This window comes from Varanus komodoensis, unplaced genomic scaffold (genome assembly GCF_004798865.1).
Source record: "Varanus komodoensis strain SLA01 unplaced genomic scaffold, ASM479886v1 scaffold32, whole genome shotgun sequence".
In the NCBI taxonomy this organism is placed as follows: Eukaryota; Metazoa; Chordata; class Lepidosauria; order Squamata; family Varanidae; genus Varanus; species Varanus komodoensis.
In genome coordinates this window covers 3198175-3215694 of record NW_025335798.1, presented here as the reverse complement: position 1 = coordinate 3215694, position 17520 = coordinate 3198175, and the positions used below count along the sequence as shown (strand labels likewise).

The 17520-nt window shown below is 42.9% G+C and overlaps 1 protein-coding gene across 4 annotated transcripts in view; it reads left to right on the top strand.

Annotated features, from left to right (window-relative positions):
• The first annotated feature begins 1447 nt into the window (after nt 1-1447).
• The window catches only part of NHEJ1 (non-homologous end joining factor 1), a 109556-nt gene continuing 93483 nt past the window's right edge, over nt 1448-17520 (top strand). For 2 of the 4 annotated variants that reach the window (XR_006415519.1, XR_006415520.1), the window contains exons 1-5: nt 1448-1717; nt 7795-7984; nt 8663-8872; nt 12751-12889; nt 15720-15778. Coding sequence is in view for 2 of the 4 variants with exons in the window: in XM_044438380.1 (XP_044294315.1) it covers nt 1506-1717; nt 7795-7984; nt 8663-8872; nt 12751-12889; nt 15720-15778 (810 nt within the window). In the remaining 2 variants the exon portion in view is untranslated. The remainder of the gene's footprint in view (nt 1718-7794; nt 7985-8662; nt 8873-12750; nt 12890-15719; nt 15779-17520) is intronic. The other 2 variants (XM_044438380.1, XM_044438382.1) reach the window with 2 other exon arrangements.

Here is a 17520-nt window from a genome sequence, read left to right as displayed (position 1 = left end):
AAGGATCAGAGCAACTCTTAGCTACTTATGCAATAAATGGAAGGCATCCTAGAAACAAGCCTGAAACTAACCTGTTCACACCTACAGAAGTCAGAGCCAGCTTTGCTGCTTCAGTTGGAACCTCTGGGTATTGTGTCCAGACCTCTTGGTGAGACTTTTATTTGAGCAGAACAAGATCAGCAAAGAAATTCCCCACATGGAGATACTGCAGCCCCCAAGGCTCCCAGCTTTGGAATCTTCATGCAATGTGGATACAGGCATTGGAATGTTTAGAGGACAGGAATTATTCCATATCAATGGGCTTCTCAATGGCAAAGGCACAAATTCCATAGCCCACAGCAATGCATAAAAGAACAACAGCTCTTTTCATGGCAGGTTCTTAACATTAAACTTTCAGTGAGATGAAAGTCCAAATTAGGAAGACTTTATGTACAGAGTGCCCCATTAGGTTTAGGCAGTGGTAAGGATGCAGATCTGGAAGACAAGATATTCCTCTACTGTTCTGTATCTGCTTTTAAAGCCAAGATATGACTAATAATCTTCCTAATTGACCAACAGGGGATTTAACCCAACTACAAGGCCTCTATTCAATCTGGGTATTTATCTTCTACTTTTCAAGAGTAAAGCTTCAACCTCAGTGGTACCTATGCAACCCCACCTCTCTGGTTCTCAGAGAAGGCTGCCAGCTTCTATCTCTGCAAGGTCGAAGTTGCCGCTGAATGGAGGGATAGCTACACCTACCTTCTTTTTCCCTGAGAGATACTAACACTGACAGATAATCATGCTAGTTTTTACTTTCCACAAACTGACCAGGCCTTATCCTTTTCCAAACTATTTCTGATCTGATTAGTCCAGCTAGAACTAAAAGGTTACTGCATTACTGACATTGAATGACAACACCTTTCTACTCTATATTCTGCAAGCACTTGTTTACAAAAATTACCCAAGTGAGCCAGTCTGCCTGAGTAGCATCTTTAGATTTGTCAATAGCACTTTTCACTTGAAACTCTTGTGTGTATGTGGGGTGACATCATTCAGTTTAATGCATTCATGAATCCTATGTATATACAACTGCATTTCTTTAAGTCTTTTACACAATCTGTTTTTCTAGGGGTCTTGATTTGCATAATAAGTAAATAAGTAATCATTTCTTGGGCCAATATGGGGGAGGTGATAGAGTTGTGACATTCATGCATTGGGTTGTATCCAGTGCTAGTTTAATTCCCATTCATTTAAATGGGTCTGTTTTTAAGTAGTATTAATATTAGATACAACCCAGTATTTAGATTGCAAGCTCCGTGCAGGCATGATGTCAAAGAATAACATAAACAAAGGCCACGTATACCGATGTTGGCAAAACACACACGCAGACACAAATTATGCAAATTATAAGTACTATAAATAGAAGTGTATTGCAAGTTTGGTTTGACACTGCTGCACATTTGGTGTTTTGACGCTTTGTGGAATAGCAGGGCCTGGCTAGTTGTATCCTTAGGCCTTGCGGCATGTGCACAGTCACCTATTTACACCGGAAAAAAGCACCTCTGCTATTGCCGTTTTCCTTGAAAGAAAAAAGGAAGGGCTCATCGGTGGAAAACTCCTTCCAAAGCCGCCTCGGAGCAGCAGCTGCAACAGGACTGTTTCCGGCGCCGCCTGAATCTCCTCCCGCTTCCTTGAGGTGGCCTCGCGTTTCTTGCTGTAGGACCCGGAATTCATGGTAAGGAGAGACGGGACACAACGGGAAGAGTCCGAGGGGTTTTTCAATCGCGATCTGCCCGCTGCCGCCTGGCTCCCCAATCCCGCGAGGGATGGAAGCCAGGATTTCCCGCCTTGGCCTCCCCTCACTCGGCAGCACCCCCTTCCAAGACTACAACCTCCGGCATGCCCTGAGAAATGAGAATGGTGTGCCGGGAATTGTAGTTTGTTGCGCTTAAAAACTAGCGGAGGACGCGAGCCGTGTGTACGCAGGAGGGTTGGGAATTAAAGCGGCTTAAAAATGTTCGAAGCACCAAGGCAGTCTCTGCCCCCGCTTGCCTGGCTCTCTTTCCCGACTGGGGTCTAAGCAAGCTGCGTGTGAAAGCGGAGTCGAGGCCGGCTGCTATAGCGAAGGGGGCCCTTCTTCCCACTGCGTGCTCCTTCGGCGGGTACCTTCGCCTCTCCCTCCAGCCGTTTTTTGCTTCGGCAGTCCCAGTTCTTTTCTGGTATCTGCCTTATCGCTGGCCTATTGTGCCTTCAGAGGAGAACCCCATACCCAAGCTACGTGCTTCTCCCAGTCCTCTACCATAGCCTTCAGTCATGCTATATTAAGGACCTAGGGTAGTTCAGTTTAAATCCTTGCTCTTCTAACCATGCTTTTACCGCCCCTCTGCTAGTTTTACTGGAGTCACACACCGATTTATTTCCAAATAAGAACAGCAGAGAGTCTTGCAGCACTGTAAAGACAAGCACTTTTTTTCTGACACGAACTCTGGTGCACATACTGCCTTATTTGTTATCTTCAAGTTGGCAGGTTTATATAATGTATGTTATGGCGGGGATGTGGGGAAACAGATATACACTTGTTAGAGGGAACTGAAACGTAGACTTCAGACAGCGATAACTGCCTTAACGCTGGCACTTCACAAAACGCTGCTTTGTGATGATAGTTACCTAGGTATTATGTCAGCTCACTGGTGAACTGATAAACGTGGGACTGTGACCAATTCGATTATCTTGAAATGAAATAGATAGGTGGCTTAAAAATATGTTTTACCAAAGGCTGCAATCATGTATGCATAACTTCTGAATAATGCTGCATAGAACAAAACTGCACACATTTGTTTTATTGAACATTCTTAAGTATCCAAAAAATCTTAGATGATTTGTTATTACAATCTAACTAGTGTTGGATAGGTTAGTGCAGTGCAGCCTTCTTCAACCTGGTGACCTCCAGATGGGTGGGACTCTAACTCCCAGTATTCCTGGTGCATTGTTCTGGAGTCAGAGCCAGTATTGCAGGTAGTCCCCAGGTCAAGAACTAGTTCAATTTCTGAGAATATCCATAAGTCGATTTGTATGTAAGTCATGAGTAAGCCAAATGTTTGTCTTAGTGTATGTATTTCCCCTTTCTATACATATAAAACACTTAAGGAACACTTCCATATACACTAAAACATCTTAAAAACAATACAGCATTGTAATAATTACAGTAATACAGTAATAATAAAGTAACTACAGGTACTAGAGAGAGAGAGAATTTGTACGTAGGTAGGTGTACAGCAGGGGTGTCCAACCTTTTGGCTTCTCAGGGCCACATGGGAAGAAGAGTTGTCTTGGGCCACACATTAAATACAAAAACACTAATGAAAACTAATGAGGAAAAAATAATAATCTGTGCATAATATTCATGATATCTACTACCATCCAGATAAGCAAAAAAGTTCTCACATAATAATTCTAATTATGCAGTGCCCCATTTGGAGAGCCCTTTAAAATCATTGAGCGGGTTCCAAGTTTGCAATTCCTAACATAGAAAATGAACATATCTAAGTAATAAAACTTCATTGATTTTTATATTCTTATTATAAAAGTAAAAGAAAAGAGGGCAACATAAAACTAGTGGGATATTTGAGATTGTATTTGAAAAACTAATCCATCAATATCTGGTTCAATGGAAGTAGTTGCAATTCTCAGTGAGTTCTCAAGGTGCTCATCAGATACTTTGGTTCTAATTTTACTCTTAGCATGCTTCATTTTTTAAAATAGTTGCTCACAAATGGAAGCTGCACACCGCCATAAAACTGAAGCCATACATGCGTACAAATAGTGAGAACATACATACGTTTATTTTACATGACGAACATTGTCATCCACAAAGTTCACACTTGAGAACCCCACAATCAAGTTGCAAAAAAAAAAAAAAAAAAATCTCATAATGTTTTAAGTCAGTTTACGATTTTGTATTGGGCCACATTCATAGCCATCCTGGCCCACATGTGGCCCACAGGCTGCAGGTTGGACATTCCTGGTATACAGTATTGTAAAAAACAAAAGAAATGGTTCTTAAAACAGTTTAGAACATTATTGAGGTAACATTAAGCCTAATATTAACTGATGATGATGGAGGTGGACCTGGTGCTGAAGAGTCAGGATTTCATTATGATGCTGGAGAGGGGGGGTGGGTTGCCACTGGAATCACTTTCTTGAAGTAGGCTTCAAGGGTTGTTTTACAGCCATTTTCTTTTTTTCATCATAAATGCCTTGTGGCAGCTGAAGGCCTCAGTAACTGCACAGTAAACCTTTGTGGACCTCTCCATGTCAGGATCTTGCTTCTCAGAGTTTGCCATCCCTACTTCAATGTGACAAAAGCTGTAAAAGCTGTATCTCTAGGGAACAATGCAGCCACTGAGAGATGTGTTGCCAAATGCATTGCATAACTCCCTAGAGATAGTCACAGTTTTTTTCTAAAGATACTCATTTAGGGTTTATGGCAGTTTGGACAGTCATAGCCCCTGTAATAGATATTTAGGATCCTTGTTCTTCCAGAGCTTCAGGTTATTTATTTATTTATTTAATTTTTACACTGCCCAGTAATCTAAACTCTCTGTTCTGAAATTTTTCTCAGAATTTTCCAAGGATGATGACTCAACCTTCACTCCACTTTCACTCCTCTCTTTTTTTTTCCCCATCCCAGCAAAGACCATGTAGCACTTTACCTCAGGAAAGTAAGTGCAGGCAGCCATTTTTCTCACCTTGAGTAGTGAAGGTGCTAGACTTTAGCTTCTCTTATATCAATTATTAACCCTTCTCACTTTAGCTACTTGAAAGCAGTATTGGTTCTCTTTTTCTGTTTTCTTCATCACAGTCTTCTCTCCTGTAGAAAAGATGAACAAATTGCTTTTTTCCTCAATCCCAAGGCCACTGTCAGGGGAGTGAAGCAGCCTAAAACAAACAGAAAAATAAGGGAGAGCGAAGGAAACGCCATATCCTGCACTCAGCTGAACACAGTTCATAGCAAACAATGCTGCTTGAGCAACAGCAGCAGGAATGCTTCTTATTCCCAACCAGTTCCCCAACTTAAATCACCTCATTCTACCCTGAGGCTGCTATTAGACCCACTGGATCAAAGAAAGCATTGGTTTTTGGGGCAATCTTACCAACTTTTCAAGTCTGACCATCTTGGGATGACTGAAGAGCAAGCCCATTTTGGGACAGCACAAATAACCAGAGGCAATACACTCAAAGCATCTTATTTTTATTTATTTAGTTGTTTATTTGAACTATTTGTATACTGCTTGATATCCTAAGCTCTCCAAGTAGTTTTATGTTAAAATACATAAACAATATAAAATCAATATAAAATTCAGTATAAAGTAACTAAAACATTAAATATAGAAACAGTAAAATAGAGCAATGCAATGACATGGCAGGGAAAGCCTGAGAGTAAACTTGTATTTCTTCAGAAGGTATCTTAAGTTCACCACAGCTTTGGCCTGTCAGACTACATAAAAGAGTGTTCTGACAAGGTGCTAGTACTGAGAATGTGTGCTTATGAGAATACATTATTGTTTGTGGAATGATCCAAAAGGCCTTCTCAGACATTTGTCAATTTGGTGTATATAGCAGATATGGACAACTTAGTATCCAGCTCCCAAGTTGTTTAGAATTTTGAATGTCAGCAACAAAAACCTTGAACAAGGCATGGTAGCTAATAGGCAGCTGGTGTCATTCTTTTAATACAGATGTCATCTGTGTATAACTAGGTGTACCACTAAACATCCTGGCTACTGCATTCTTCACTAGCTGCAGCTTTCGAACCAGGTGCAAAGGCACACGGAGCACATTCCATTAGATAGTTGTGACTTTGCCACTGCATGTATCACTGTGGCCAGGCTATCCTTATCCAGGAATGGGTGTAGGTGGTGCATCAGCTGAAGTTTCTAATGCGTGCTCCAGGCTACTGATATCACCTGGATCACCAGTCGCAAAGATGGGTCCAGGAGTATTCCCCAAATTATGCAGTTGCTCACTCACAGGGAGTGTAGTAAGAGCCAGAACATGTAAACACACCAGTTCCTGGATCTGAGAACCTAGGCTCTCTGTCTCAACAGGATTCAGGTTCAGTTTCTTAGCTGACACCTGCTGTATATCTGCATTCAGACATTAATTCAGAATGTGCATGTCTTGTCCCAATTTAGAGACTACAGGGAAACAGATACTGTCAGCATACTAGGGATATGTTGCTCTAGATCTCCTAATGGCCACTCCCAAATGCTTCATGTTCGTAGACTCTCCATTCAGTAGAACTCAAGCAACTGGCATTCTCAAACAATCAGCAAAAAATTCCTAGAAATAATACTTTAAATAAAAATTAAAATAAAATCAATTTCTAGTGGAAATGTAAGTTTAAACTTGGTGTGCCACACCTTGAGTAAGCCTGTGCGTTGGGCACCACATGTTTGTCTCCCACTCCCACCAATTCATCATGTGTAAACATAATGGTTGGTTGGGATCTATTGTTATTCAAATGTTATGTTCTCACCCAACCCCAAGTATGCGGAAACAAGTCCTAAGTAAGCGTAAACACATAGTTCTTACTCTCAAGCAGAAGATGGAAGTATGCAAGAAGCCTGAGATAGATGAGAGTTGTACAGCACTCATGGAAGAATTTAATGTCAGTTCATCAACAATGTATGACATTAAGGCTCAGTTTCAGAAGACAGAAGTTTGTCTTTATTTGTTTATAATAACTGTATTTCAATATTGATATCAAGTCAATACAGAGTGTATGGTATGGTATGGTATGGTATGGTATGGGGTATAGTATTAGTTAGGCCTATTTTTAATAGTAACTCAACCAGTCCAAAACTACATTTATCCGGCAGCTACCAATACTCATGGGGCTGATTAACTGAGAGTCTACTGTATAATAAATAACATTGAGGATAAAATAATAGACAATACACCCCACAGTTTAACTGTCAGAGGGCTGAGACGTAGTTATCCAATGTTATTTCCTGGAACTGACTGTATAAAGGCTTAAACACTCTAAAATTCATGGAGGTAGCCAAGGGGGTTACTGTGATCAACAGTACTGAATGCCACTGAGTGATCTAGAAGATGTAACTGTCACTTTCCCCCATCCCGTCTTGAAAAAGGTCATCAGGGTGACCACGGCTGATACAGTCCTGGAAGACTGGAATGCACCCAGAGAATCACTTTTATTCTAGAAGGCTTGCAACTGAGATGCCACCACTCATTTAAGCATCCCGTGAAAGAAGGGAGTATTGGTGACCAAAGGACATTTGGCATTTGCAGGTTTAGCAAGGGGTCTGTGATCTGTGAAAGTAGTCCCTGATGCCCAGTATAACTGATATTATCTATTCATTCTAAAATGGAAATTAAGCCAGCTTGGTTTGGAGTAAATAATTCACTGCTTGAGCTTTAAGTGATTTGGGAGCATTTTGATGAATTATCATTGATACGCTTCTTGTTTGGGGATTTATCCAGAACCAAAGATTGGCACAATAAGTTTCAAGTGTTAAAAATAAAGACCTATAATATTAAAATCCAGATCAAAAGCTCCCTTCTCCTGTGCTTTGGGAGCTGTGCTCCTATGATTTGTTAGGATGTTATTTCTGTTTCTTATTTCTATTTAATACAACAACTGAACACATCCCTAAATGTTATTAGGAATGTGTTCAGTTGTTGTATTAAATAGAAATAAGAAACAGCACATTTAAATGAAATGGATAAAAGAACATTTCATGATGGAGAGCATCGAGAGTCCTCATACAATTTCCATCCAATTTACAGGATGGAGTGCACTGAGGATGCAGACAGCAGACTGCTTCAGCAGCCCTGGGCTTCAGTTTGCTTTGCTGAGTCCACTACATTGATGGCCAAAGCTTGGTTTGGAAATACCAGCTATACCTTGCTCCTGTCTGATCTCAGCAATGTGTGGTATGAAAGTGCAGATGCTGAGATGATCCAGCAAAGGTCAAAGGTAAGTGAAAAATTGGGGATTGTGAAATGTGTGTATGGCATAACCACCTGCGCAGCTCTTTTAACAATCCAATTTAAAGGAAAACCATAGCAAGGCAATTCTGCAGAGAATACATTCTTGCCTGTGATTTGCTTTGTTTTACAAATGTCTTACTATCTGGCTGCTACCCTATTTCTAGGCATGAGCTCCAGATCACTAGAAAAACCTCCCCAGAACCCACTGGGACAAAATTGTGGTGGCATGGAATGTGAATTGTGTTATTATGGAATTGCACTTGTCAGCAATGGATGCAATCCTGTTCACTGTATGCAGAACTGACAAGTTTTTATTTAATTCTATTATACTTCTGTACTGCCAAATAGCTAAAGCTGTCTGGGTATTGCAGTCAATAATATGTTATCCAGAGGGAGATGCTGCATTTTCCCAGGTACAGACTATTGAATTCTGAGGGCTTGGGAATGGTTTCCAGAGCTTTTGGATAGCATGTCTGGGTATGCATACATCACAGTTCTGTGTGAACTAAGGATAGAGGGAAGCTGTGGTGGGGAAACGCATGCCCAATATTCTGTGGGGAAGATTATTTCCCCTACCTCATTGCTGGCTATATTCTTTTTTTCTTTTACAAAGCAATTCTGCAGAGAATACATTCTTGATTGTGATTTGCTTTTACTCTCCCAGAAGCTCAATAAACGGCTGACAGCTCACGTATCCTCATTCCTAAACCACTTGCGCAGCCTGATATGTCCCCTTCTGGAAGGGAAAAAGAACAGCTCTACCTGCTTCTCCTGTCAGCTAAGCCCCAGCACCCTGACTCTCCGTGTGAAGAGTGAACTCTCAGGACTGCCTTTCTACTGGGACTTCCACTGCTTGGCTGCACCAGTTGAGTTGGTGAGTTAAACATGGATGCTCATGGACTCGGGAAAGTAAGAGCAATGCAGCAGTGGAATACACCTGTGTCTCGGTTTCTGGATCTTTCAACTGAAGGATAATGATTTTTTCTTGACACAAGATAGGAAGCCCAGTTGCTTCTACCTGGAACTGGGAATGTATCAGTTGTAGAGCAGCTACTTCAGTAGTCCATGGAAATATCCTTACCTCTGAAGGTGCATCATTCAATTCACAGCCTTTGTGTCAGTGCTGCATGTCAGTTCAGTGGCAGCTGCTTGAGATCTGCTTGTTTTAAATGTGAAGCTACAAGGATGGCACTGTTCTTGCATGGACCACCAACTGCCAAAAAGCAAATCCTCAGAAGCAGTCTACCTTCACCTGGGCTGTCAGGATGTTTTGCACTACATCTCCCAGCATTGCTGTCCACTGGCCATCCTGGCTGAGGCTGATGAGAACCAAAGTGCAAACATAGGGAGCAACAGATACAAGAAAGCTATAAAGCATGAGAACTAGTTCAGTGTGGGATGGGAGCAAATTGATTTACTTTAGTTATTTTCAGGCTGCCTTTGGGGATGAAACTCTTACAAAGTAAGAGTAAAATATAGTAAGAATATAGTATAGAATATAGTAAAAATATTTACTGTATTTAGTAAATATAGCCCTAATGTTCCCTGACTGTCTTAAAGCGTTGTTAGTTGGTGTGTTGGTACTGAAAATTGTCACTTGGCCTGACCTAAGATGAGCAAAAGGTGAAGAAATGAGTCATATGAGACATTTGCTTTCCACCTGCTGCAATAAGGCTGCCTGCAAACTGGGCAATTGTATGCTTTTTAAAAAGGGGTTGCTTTAATGCTTCTGGATGGCAGCCCCCTATTTCTGCCCACACCCCCAGTGGGGAGAGTTCTCTTCTTTCACTGTATGGGCTTGCTCTCTCTACCTGCATAAGTCTATCTAGAATGTGGAAATCTGGTGATGTTTTGGGATTTGTTTTGCTCAGATAGCCGGATAGATGTTTCCCAATTTTGTAGTTTTCAGGGATTGGTTACACTTTTGCCATGTGTGCACCAGGGGGCACTATACACCAGGCAATGGTCTGCACTTGCTCTCAAATATTTGATTGTATTATGGCATGTGGGGTCTATTATTACTTGCATCTTGGAGAGCATGAGAGTGGTACTTCTTTCTTAAAGGGAAATATATGGCACCTGCACAGAATATTTCCATTCTGTACCGGCTGGGGTCCCAACAGCATTGGCACTCTGTAGCTGTTAAGTGTAGAATTTAGACATTGCTTATGCTTATTTTGCATTCCTTACTGGCTGTTAAGGGTTGTATGGGTCCTGCATCTACTCTAGTGGATGTGCCACCAGGTTACTTAGGGTCCAATCCTGCTTATTTGACAGGGAAAAATGCTGAAACTGTCATGCTGGCTGAGAAATGTTGGGAGTTCTAGGTGTTTTTGTTTTAAATCGCTACATGTCCAGGGTTCTGCTCTAAGTTAAGCATGGCCATTTGGCACCACTGTGCTGTGTAACACAAAAGTGTCACCTGTTAGCATCATGCCTTGGGTTGGGAAAAGTTGAGCAGATTGATGTCTCTCATATCTCTCTGTTTTTTTCCTTGTCCAATATGCAGTGGCCTGTAATCATTAAGATCAGTTGTGTATGTGAGAGCAATATGCATGTTGTTGAAGGAGGTTTCATGATTACTTTGGGTTGTTTTGTGGTTGAGGGATTAAGAATATGATTGTTGCAAGGTTGGGTCTAACCAAAGGCCCTTCTTTTCCAGGTGTTTGCACCAGGTGCCTCCACAGGAGCGGGGCTGTCCTGTGACACCCAGTGCTTCTCTATACAAGGCATTTATTGTGCACTCATGATCCCTGACTTGTGGATCCTTTTCACTATCACGTCATCCTCCAGTGTTTTCCAGCAGCTTATTTTTTAAGGGGAAGGAAAGTCAGCTATTAAAATTCAAATGCAGAACAAAGTAGAATGACAGTTTTGTGTATTGTTGCAATTTTCTGCTGTAACCTCCCCAGAGAGACTTATGGCTGATGGGAGTGGGTTGGAAAATAAATAAATAAATAAATTCTGCTGTACCATAGCAGCAGCTTCTAGCTGAGTAATGGAATATATAGAAAGTCAGAAAGACCAACTCTGGGGAGGGGAAAGCCCAGGTTTCTCTCCTGCAAAGAAAATTGGCAAAGAAACTCCAGTAAGGTGGTAAGTTAAAAGCCTCATGCAAAAAATCCCTTAGTGCTTGTTCCTACAGATATATGCCATTGTGAAGCCCTTGGCTGTATTTCCTTAATTTTGCTAAACCTGTTATGAGCCCAGACTCCATCCCTTTGGCATTTTCTTATAGCCAGAGCTGAAAATGAATCACCGCCTGAGTGGCTGATTTCTTGTGTGAATTTATCAAATGCACAGAGAAACCTTGTGCTAAGTTGACAGTCACTCAAAAGACATAGGGAAACCTTTGCTTGGGTGTTTCCCCTTCCATATGATGCACCTACAGCCTAGTTGCTAAATAACTGACATTTAGCAGACATGGACGCTGCTCAGTCACTTTCAAATTGGCAAGGTGGGTTTGATTGAAGTTTGTAATTTTGTCTGTGTGCTTAGATAACCTTTACTGGGTATGGGGAACCCCAAACCTGTATGCCTGATGTGTCTCATGGCATCTGTGGATCTAGTGGGTGAACTTGTCTTCTCTGCCCTTCCCTCCTGCAATTGTAGCGTTCATCCTAATTTTAAAAGCCATGGTTTTCTCAGAGATGGGAGCTGCAGGGAGAGAGGTGCACCCACTCCTTCCACATGCTGAAATCTCCACAAAAACCCTCCCCCCTCTGTCTGCAATTGTGCTTAGGGAAAAAGGCTGAGTGATCTGTCCAAGGATGCCCAATGAAACCATTACTTTTCCACATCTGAATCCAGTAGCTTCTCTGCAACACCACTTCCTTAGAGTCTGGGTCAGCCGTCCCCAACCTGGTGCCCTTCATATGTGTTGAGCTACAGCATGGCCCCTTTCTGGAGATGATAGTTGCAGCACTGCACAAATGGAGAGCAGAAAGCTGAGGAAGGCTGGTCTATAATGTGGGCAGTGTGTGAGTGTAGCCACCAGCTAAGTTTGTTTGCTCTGCTTGAGGGAAGGAGCTGAGATACCTTGCTAGCACCCTTAGTTCATGGTGGTGGGAAACCATGGGTTGCATAGAGAGGACCGGTCCTTAGTGCTGTCATGATTTGAGCGTTAGGATTCTTTTTGTATTTGATCTTTGCCTCTTGCTTTCCTTGAGCTGCTGTGTAGAATCACAGAATCAGAGATTTGGAAGGGCTGGAAGGGGTCAAGAAGGCCATCAGACCCAACTCCCTGCTGTTGCATGACCCCAATTTACACCATCCAGCTCAGATGACTGTTCATCTGAATGTCAGGCCTATGTGCATTACTTGTTCCTGTGCAACCTTTTCTAGGTCTGAAGAGACTGGGTCTGGATTGTGCTTTTCTCTCTTGCAGAGAAAACCTGCAGTTTCATAATTTTTATGTTTAAAAAGACCATGCAGCTAAGCTTGTTGTGGAGCCCTCTGCTGGCAGACAGAGGAAAGGCAGATAGTTCCTACTATGCTCTGCTGACTAGCGTTGCTCCTGGCAGGGTCCCAAGAAGAGCAGTGGCACATGGGGTGACAGAAATGCTTCTTCTTGCCTGCAGCCTGCCTTTGCCAAGATCTTGCAGTACCCTCAAGGCAGGTGTGACGCAGTTGACAAGGCAGGGTATGATTTAGTTGGCACTGCACCCATGAGCTCAGTTCTAAGAGCCAAGCCCTCTGCCATTGTTGCTGATGCTGCTTGACCCTTGTCCTCTGTTCTGTGCCCTGTGACAGGTGTCCTGCCACCTTGTGCGGCCCCTGATGGCGATGAGCTTGGCACTGCAGTATCAGGTGCAGGAACTGGCATCCCTGCTGCTCCGGAAGGATGCTGAGATTGAAGATTACCAGGAGGATGGGGCTACTCTCAGTCGAGGTGATATGCTATCTGCCCTCCTCTCCTCTCCTCCTTACCTGCCTTAAGGCTGGCCTCAGACATGCAGCCTCTGGCCACCAGCCAGCCTGATCCAGGTTTCATGGGCAGCTGCTCTGGAGTAGTAACCAGAAGTCTGGGGTCAATATCCTTGGGGATGAAAAGAGCTGGCCTTTGACCAGTCACTGAGTGCTTGGGGTCTAGCCAAAGGGCTCTTTCCTTTGAGTGCCTGGCTGCAGCCCAGGAGTCTGGGGTCAGTGCCAGCTTTTAAAGGAGCTTGAATGGAGTCAGGTTGTTCTTTTTTGCATGCGGAAGCTCAGTGAGCTCTTGGAGTAAATGAGGACTCCGTTTCCTCCCCCCCGCCCCCCCCCCATCACTACAAAGCTGAAGCCAAACTCCCAGTCCAGCTGCTTAAGCTGCTTGCAAGATGTAGATGGCATTCCTGGCTGTTACATCCCAGAGAATGGAAGGATCCAAGCTGGCCAGAGAAGGATTGGGCTATGCTGGTGAATCTTCTTTCACTCTCTGGAAGGGAGGAGAGTAGAAGGGACTGCTATTGCCCTGGATTGTTGCTACACAACCATGCCATGTAATCATTTATTGAAGGGTTTTAAGAGCCCTGCTTGATTTTGGCTGGGTGGTGGCCCAGGGCTTCCTGTACAGTGCAGTGCACTTTCTGCTGAGATGCCAACACCATTCCCATTGGTTAATTCTACAGCCCAGAAATGTCCAGCAACTGTGGAATGTAGCCCTGCAATCTTCCATGGCTTCCATTTGTTTTAAGGGAGAAAATGTGAAGCTCCTGTGAAAGCTCAGGGCCTGAGGAAGACTCCCTGTGGCCAATACACATCCCATGGTTACACCGTCCTGGTCAAATGCCTCACTGAAGCACCAAGCTATCTGCTTGAAACTTGCCCTGGGTCAGGGAAAAGCGGTCTGAGATTCCACTTTTTTGCTTTTTTTCTTTTTTTTGGTCAGTTGTGAGGGATGGGTGGAACAGACAGTGAGGTCTGCATCTTAGCCCTTGAGATCAAAAGGCTGGATCTCCTTTCTCCCTATAGATGCACACCTATGCATACTAATCTAGCCAGACATGTTTTCCATAGCTAGATGTATTACAGTGATTAGACTTGTATATACAAGATTTGTCAACCCCTATTTTATATCAGTTAAAAAAAAACCAGATGGGGAGTTCCCAGGCCACTGAGGATCAAGTATATGTATTGTTTGCACAGTAGGGAGCTGGGAAAAAGGAAGTGTTGCAATTGTCATCCATGACTTATATCATGTATGGGCAACAGAAGGCAGAGAACACACTGAGATCCCTGGTGTGTGAGTGGGAGGGTTGGCTGTTACCTCACCTTCATCGCAGTGATCCAACTGTATCAATCTGGCTTGGCATCACCATGCAGTGGTTCCCAGTGTGGCACCTGCAGGTTCCTTGCACTGCACTCATGAATGCATCCCGTCATGGCACACCTAGGTAGCCAATTCTTTTTTACGTTAGAAAGGTTCCCATTTTTTAAAAGCACACCACATGGATTTGTCTGAAATGCATACTGCTTTCTGGCAATTGTATGTATGCTTCGAGAAAAGTGGACCAATTATCCAAATAAATACTTGTTTGAAGGAGGTATCTAAATGCCACCCGTTCAAATACTGAAAGTACTAGGAGGTCCTTGATCAATTACTTTGTAGGAGGTCAGTGTTCATAATTGTAATATCAGTCTTGTAGCTGTCAAAAGAGTGGAGATGATCCATATATACTCACTGTTTGTTAATTTCCTTGAAGCAGGTAATTCATTTTTTAAAAGTGTATATTGGTGAATACTGAGGACTGTTCCAATACAAAATTTATTTATACAATAATATATTCCCAAAAAGACCTCAAAAGGAGCAACTATTGGGCATTGCCAAAACATTTTTGGAAGAAGCATCAGTTGTATTGGACTGCCAACAATTCCCTGAGTTATACCGTCCGTTAATAAAGAGATGTTGCAGTGTCTAGTAGACGTGGAACAAAAGATTTTGCTGAATAAGATACAACCTGTGATCCATAAATACCACAAGTAGTGGTGATCCATTGAATAAGTATTTTGTGGATGTGTCTATAGCAGTTTCTCAACTTTCCAAATGTACTCATGGTTCCAAAAAGGTTGAAGACCCCTGTCATAAAGGTGGTGGAGAGGTTTTAAATTTACTCCCCTCACAGAAATCTTGTTCAGGATCACTGGGGTGGAGAAGCCATAACCTTATTGCCCTCCTAGTGAACCTGACGCTGGGCTTATACAGACCACTGACTTTTCAGTGCAGCTTCTCAGTAGCTATGAGTAAACTGCTCTCTCCTTGGATGTTTAAAAGTAATGTTTTATGTAACATGGTCCCTTTATACGTTCTTACCTCATTTCTCTTCACTATTACCCTGGGAGATAGATTATCCCTACAAGCTGGAGGTTGGAGAGTGAGATTTTTAGGCTGTTCATAGAATTTTTATCTGAACAGGGGGTTGAGCTTGTTGAGTTCAGCTCTGTATGCATTGGACCATGCATGCTGGATCTTACATTTTGATGGAATGACTAATATTTCAAAGATGTTTGTTAATTGGCCCAAGGTCCACTACGGGAGACTTTAGGTCTAATTTCCTGTGGGCTCAACTCAGGTGTTGGCTAAACATGCATGTGTTCTTGGAGGGGAACAGGACTGCTTGACTCATCTTGCCAAGGAGGAAGCTATGCTATGATAGGGTTGGAACAAGAAACTGGGGCAGAGAACTTGCACGCTTGGCCACATTGGAACCTAACTCATTCTACTCTCCTTGGTGCTTCTGTTGCAGAACGTCTTAAGACAGAACCTTTCAAGGAAGAAACTTTCCAGCAGACATTTGAGGCTGAGGTAGGACAACTTTCCTGCTTCCATTCAGTTTTTCTGTATTGGGGAAGGGCTTTCCCAGTTAAACTGGAAAACTGTAAAGTCACAGGTAGTTGTAGATTCTAATCGGTATATAGAAGGGCCTCAAAGTATAATGGGCTATAAATTGTATCCATTTCTCCAGTTCTTTGCTTGTTCCATTTGACCACTGCCCCACCTCCTGTTGGTTCTTCTTTCTTCCTACTCAGTTACTCGAAAAGTCATCATAAACTGCAGCTTTTATGCTGATGAGCATAGTTGTGATTGGGCCATAAGGGGGGGGTTGGTTATGTTAAGGCAGGTGTGATTACTTTACCATAGGATTGGGTAATACTGTCTTTCTTAGCTGTTGTACAGTTGTGCTGTGAAGGGTCTCAAGAAAATGAACCTTCATTGTATTGTGTTAGCCGAAGCTTCAGTTAGCATGGAGTATGATTGTGTCATCGAGCTTGGATTAGCATGGAGTCTACATGAGAACTCATTGAGGGCACATCCATCCCACACAGATGTAAAACGGCTAGTTATTCTCTCTCCAGGAAATCCTAGCAACTGGAGTTCTGTTAAGGGGAGATAAGGATTACTATTAGAATCATGGCACTGAAGTAGACTATGATTCCAGAGTTCTTTAGTGTGAAGTAGTAGCTGGCAGCAAAGCAGTTCGATTTTGTACTAAGTTAGGGTATCTGTATAACATGTTAGCAAAGTAGTTTTTCTCCTACCTGTTAGTGCTATTGAAGCTTCCAGGTACTTCTGTATGAGCAGATTTTCCAACATCCTTACCAGCTTTACTGCTGTTCATGATCAAAGCAGATGTTAAAACTGCAGCATCCAGAACTGAGAACACTTAATGCTTCATACTGCTTTTATGGGGCATGAACCCTTTGGCAGCTCTGCTTTTCCGGCTCTTGGCATTTTGCTTCCTTGTAGTAATTGTAACCTCCCCACACCACCACAAATCTCTGTGTGGCTCTTGTCTTTTTGATTTAAAAAACCAGCAAACAAAGCCCATCTTAATGTGTGCATATTTAGAGTGCTATGCATTTAGCGGTGTACAGGATGTGTGGCTCTTCAGTGGTGCTGCTTTCATGCTGCTTTTGTCCATGAGGGTTGTGGGCATTTGGGGCGTCTGTGATTAGCTGCAGACACCCAGCCATGAAGGTGCTGATGTTAGTGGCTCTCCACTCATTCTCTTGGAGTAGGGCCTCTCTTTTCATCCCTGCTCTGGAGCCAAGGGTGCTGATGTGAGTGGAGATTGTGCACAAGCAATAGGCCCACCTATCTGCTGGGACTGTGGTGCAGGAGCCTGCTAATTTTGTATTAAAGCCCCCAGAGCTTCACTGCCCTTAACAATGTACAATCTTGTAATTCACTGCATAGGAAGTGGTTTGTGGAATTTTCCCACGCTCCTACCCTTACTGGCTACAATGATTTCATGCTCTCTTTCCAATGCCACGTGCTGTGACTGAAAGTTTCTTATTCCCTACAGGCCAAAGAGTAGAGGGCTATGGTGCAGTCTGTTAGCATGTGCTTCAAAGAGATGCAAGGTTGGGCTTCTCTCTCTCTCCCCCTCTCCTCCCATCGGATATGTTGGCATGGTTCAGGGCTCAAACAACTGAGTTGTTCAAATGGGTCTAGGTTAATCTCTGTGTCAGAAAACACAGAATCATAGAAACAGAGCGAGTCAGAAGGGGCCTCCCAGGCCATTCTAGTCTGACCCTCTGCTCCAG